Here is a 5,057-nt window from a genome sequence, read left to right as displayed (position 1 = left end):
CGCGGCCCCCCCCCCCGGCGAGGGCCGGGGCCCCCCTCCACTAGACCAGGTTGCTCAAAGCCCCATCCAGCCTGGCCCTGAAGACATCCAGGGATGGGGCATCCACAGCTTCTCTGGGCAACCTGTTCCAGTGCCTCACCACCCTCTCCAGGAAGAATTTCTTCCTGATATCTAATCTAAATCTCCTCACTTCAATTTAAACCCTCCCCACTTTCAGTTTAAACCCATGAAACACATGCTTGTGTTTCATCAGAAGCAAATTCAGACAAATGAAATATCTGGATACCGAAATGCTGGTGACTCACTCCTAATTCGGGTGCACTGTGAGCCCTGTGACATAATGTGCTTTTCTTTTGATGGAATCAGTAGAAATTCTGGAAGCCATGAACATCCTCAATGACCCACTGTTCTTGTTAGATATCACAGTGCCCTGACAAATGAGACCGTCCTAAAAAGAAATGCAGAGAGCGCTTTGCCAACCAACATGTCACCAGCTATGGGGACAGTGGATCAGGAGTAGGTCTGAAAGCAACGATTCATCTTTCACAGGCGGAGCAGGCATCTTGGAGCAGGGACTGTATACGTCTCCTGACCTAGGCTGAAATCAAGTGCATGGCTTTGGACTATATTCAAAAGTCCATTTAAAACCATTATGTTTGGGAAGAGGAGAAGGGGCAAGTTTCTTGAGGAGTGACTGATAACATTTGCCAAAGAGAAAGAGGTTTTGATTCTCAGATTTGTCCCAGTTGATTTAAAATAGCCCAGCTTTTTGACTGAGGGTGTACTTACCCGAGATACAGAGGGATGCTAACAAAAGGCAAAAAGTGGGTTGATTTGTAGTGGAATTCTGCCACATTTTTCCAGCTGGGGGCAGGAATTCTCATAAATCGACAGCTGCAGAAGGCAGTTAATCCAAAGGCTAATCTCTGTCTGTCCAAATCGCTTACAGACATATTTGCAACACACACACAAGGATTTCTGTATGCATCTCGATGAAGCCAAGGGGAAGAGAGCAGCCCACAGCACGAATGGTTCGGGTGGGAGAGCGGGTGGCGGGGAACGCTCACACCGTGCTGGCTTTTACTGTAACCCTGCCTGACAGCTCGCTTGGCCCTATTTTGATGAATCACTCCAGCAGCTGCAGTAGTCCTCTGCAAACCTGTTATGCTGAACCTCCAAGGCAAGCTGATTTTGCATGTCACCACACAGACTATTAGGAAAGGCAGTGTCTACAGCAAAAAAGTTTTCTTGGTTCAGAGTTCAATTCTGGACCCAACTTCCAGCTTTTACACTCGCATTTACATTTCCTCCTGTCAGCAGTCTCCCTCTTCTGTGCCCCACATTCTCTTCTGCTTTCTCTTGCTCTGTATCTGTTGTACCAGATCTCCTTCATCCCCTCTATCTCTACATTTTTCTGTGCTCTGCTTCTCCCTGGCCTCATGCAGGCGCGGGCCCAACCAGCTTCTGTCCCCCTGGAAGGGTACCAAGTAGGGCAGTCTCGCCTCCATAGCAAATTAATGGTCATCTGCAAAGAGAGCAGCTGAGGGCTTCGATCCATTCAGAACAGGGAGGAGTAGCAGAAAAAGCTAATAAAAACAGAGATAACATGAAAATCTTCCTTTTTTTAACCAAACATAATCAGACACTTGAAGAAGCCAGCACATTTGCAAATTTCACATCAAACCCAAAATACTTGTTGGAAAGAAGGACAAGAACTAAAAATTTCCAGAGGACAATCAGCGTGCACCTATAGTTGCTTTTTGTAATTCCATCTCTTGTGCAGCTCCAGTACCTGCGTGAACACAAGTACATGAGCGCAGGGACACAGAACAGATGCTGCTCCAAGCAGGTCAACAATACAATCAATTAGGTTTTGCTGAAGGACCTCAGCCTCTTCCTATAGTGCCCACCTGCCATATCATAAAGTTATTGTGTAGCCGGGGGATTTTACTGCTCCTTCTCTCAGGTGTGATGTGGGTGTTTGATGTGGGAAGCGTTGGCACTTAGCAAAGACAAGAGGAATCCATGGGGTCTGAAGCAGTGAAGAGGTTCCAGTGAATGGACAGACTGCATGCTAAAGAGGCTACATACCCAGAGGAACAAACGGGCACCCGCAGAAGGTAGGATATCTGGACATTAAAACCTTTCTTTGTTCAAATTCCCAGTGAATAGAGTATGAATAGACCGAATCTGCAATGTTACCAAAAATGCAACCCTCGGAGGTGGTTTTTAAAAAGCATTAGACAAACTAAGGAAGGAAAAACAGACACCATGATGTCTCAGAGTTGACAACCAGCATTGGACACTACTGCAGAGCTTGGGGGAATGTGTGACCAGAAAACCAAACGCTCAACAGTTAACGCTGGCCATGTTACAAAACTCTCAAAATCAATAGGCATTTTCTGAAGTCCTTGCCGAAACCCTTCAAGCTCAAATAACTCCCATGTTACACAGGAGCTTGCAAGGATGAGAGAGAGTTTATTTTCATATTCTTAACCGGGAATAAGTCAGTACGAGAAATAAAGAAAAGCTATTGTTTTCACCCGAGCAGCTTCCATTTTTTCCGAGCGGGATTTTCCATTGTGTACTCACATGGCGTTGGCAAACAAGCCAGCCTAATGAAACCGCAGGCTCTCTCGCCTGCTAACTTGAATGCAACATACGTGAAGTTTTAAGTACTACGTGTGCCCTTTTAACACATATACTATTGTTCCTGCTGTATGAGTCACGGGTTTTTTTTCTATTTTATTTATATTTTCAGATTCAGCAATTCCCATTATCATGTGCCCAGATAATGCTGACACACATGTTCAAAGTCAAATACACTTAATCGGTTTTTAAGAGCATTACTGACTTAAAGACTAAAATGGGGAGGTCTTATCACAAAAGCCGGGGCAAAACCAGCACATTTCATAAAGTTGCCTTACCTTTTTTCTTTGGAAGTTCACATCGAGTTTCATTGAGGCGCACTTGTTCAGTGTGTTCAGTCGTCTACAGGGCAAAGCAAATTCAAAAGATTAGCAGCCTCTGATTAAAGGGCATGACTTCTCATAAGTTCAAAAGCTTTTCTCTTATCTGCCTGTAGGGTGCTAACTGCATACAACAGGCTTCAGGAACTATACTGGTCGCATTATTCCAGGTTATAAGACCACTGGTTTAAACGTGCTAACTTCACATTACTTGATAGCCAGGTTTTATATATTGCTTTTTAATTCATAAACATTTTAAGTACTTAGCAAAAGAAACAGATAGAAACAAACACGTCTGATGGCTGGGGAAATGACATAAGAATAAGGAGGCAAGTTGCCTTCTGAAGGAACATAGCATAATTGGTCTAAAACAGTATAAGGTTAATGTTGGGGGATTTCAAAGTACTTCTAAAAGACAAAAGAAAAAGTTGGGGTTCCTCACTTTATGCAGTTATTACCTCCTTTGAAAAGCTGACATAAAGAAGAACTTTTAGCAACTAGTTAAATGTTTCTTCATCGCTTATAGTTCCTTTCCCATACCTATGGATCTTATAGACAGCTTAACACACCCAACATGTAACAAATCTAACATCTTTAAATAGGTTTTTTAGTTATTTGTGACCATGTTTTGTTTGTCACGATGTTACCAGGAACACTGTAATGCTCCTGCTCTTTAAATCCAAGGCCAACCCATGATGATAGTGGGTTCACGTGACAATCTGACAAAGATGGAAAGTGAATCTGTGTGCATGTGTGTGCTCATATGCAAATACTGTCAGAGGACAAGAAAGCGTGCTCTTTCAATAGTGAACCTACCATGCTAATCATAATTGCTTTGTTTTATTTCTGCTTAAAGATCCTGATTCACGAAACCATCCGTTGGCTAAAAGCAGAGGGCTCAGGGTTAAGTATGTTCGACTTTGAACATTTTCCAGACCTAGGGCTGAATCTCAAAACAGAGGCAGAGTGAGAGCGCCTTGTGCCCATCGTGCTCTTCTGCAGGCTGCCTGCATCTCTTGTGTCTCTGCAGCAAGAGCTGCCCCTCTTGCTTCTGGGTCTGAGAGAGAGGCTGCAAAACTCCTGAACGGGTAACATTTGAAATGTATGTGCTAAGTTACAAGGACACATGAAAAAAAGTATCACATCGATAATAGAGTCTCTCACATAGCATAAGAACAATATGGCATTAACATATTCCTCCCCGGGACTTCTAATATTAGAATTCCTTTCAAATTGCCACCACTAATAAAGAACCAGCCCACCAAATGTGGATCTTCCTTAAATAAAAAGCCCTCAGAAAATACCACCTGCTCATTTGTAGGTAAAACACTCCCCCCTAACTCAAGCCGATAAACCTGTTATGCCATATCAGAAAAGCCCTGTGCTCACCATGTTAATGCAAGTATAATGCATGCACAAGCACACCCCACATGCGTGACAGTAATGTTCGTGTAATAAATTTCAGGCTTTGTGGCTCTGTAGCTGTATCTTCAGCCTTCTGCCCACAAAACCTCCTCCTCAGGGATTACATCTATTACAGCATCTTTTGCCCAAACATGGAATTTCTCAACCCAAAGTTGTGTTTTCTTGGGGCCCTTGGGCTGAATAATACTCAGCACTTAACTTCTGAGTGCAAAATTTTTAAATTTGTGTATCGATATCAATTCTAAATATACAGAGGCACAGACATATTTTCAATGGACTCCAGCCCAACTTTCTACCCTTGGAGACAGCTTCCTCCGAGAGGTGAGACAGAGGCTGAGACTGGAGCCCACGCACTCTGCGTTAGCTGGCCTGTGCTGGAGGGGACAAGTTCATACGCACATCTCCACAGTGACATGCCACCGTGTGCCATGCATCGCCGGACTGCCTGACCACCTGAGTGCTCGTAGCTGCGTATCTAAATCAAGCTGCAGCAGTGTTCTCACACCTTTACATGGTGAGCGGCCAGACTAGGGACAGGGAAGTGTTTCATTCACCTAAATACATCCTACAAGGCTGACCAGGAGAGAGACGTGAGCTAAATTCATGCCCAGATGCTCAGAAACATTTTAAATACAGGGACTGGCCGGATGGTCACACTCAGAG

At 44.0% G+C, this 5,057-nt stretch overlaps 1 protein-coding gene across 1 annotated transcript in view; it reads right to left on the bottom strand.

Annotated features, from left to right (window-relative positions):
* The window catches only part of STARD13 (StAR-related lipid transfer (START) domain containing 13), a 26,606-nt gene extending 23,616 nt beyond the window's left edge, over window positions 1-2,990 (bottom strand). Inside the window, 1 exon segment of the mRNA XM_010149940.1 lies at window positions 2,928-2,990. Within this exon segment, the coding sequence (XP_010148242.1) occupies window positions 2,928-2,960 (33 nt within the window). The 5' untranslated portion in view covers window positions 2,961-2,990.
* Window positions 2,991-5,057: the final 2,067 nt, after the last annotated feature.

This window comes from Eurypyga helias, unplaced genomic scaffold, assembly GCF_000690775.1.
Source record: "Eurypyga helias isolate BGI_N326 unplaced genomic scaffold, ASM69077v1 scaffold30024, whole genome shotgun sequence".
Classification (NCBI taxonomy): domain Eukaryota; kingdom Metazoa; phylum Chordata; class Aves; order Eurypygiformes; family Eurypygidae; genus Eurypyga; species Eurypyga helias.
The sequence above is the reverse complement of the archived record's forward strand: the minus strand, read 5'-3'. Positions and strand labels throughout refer to the sequence as shown.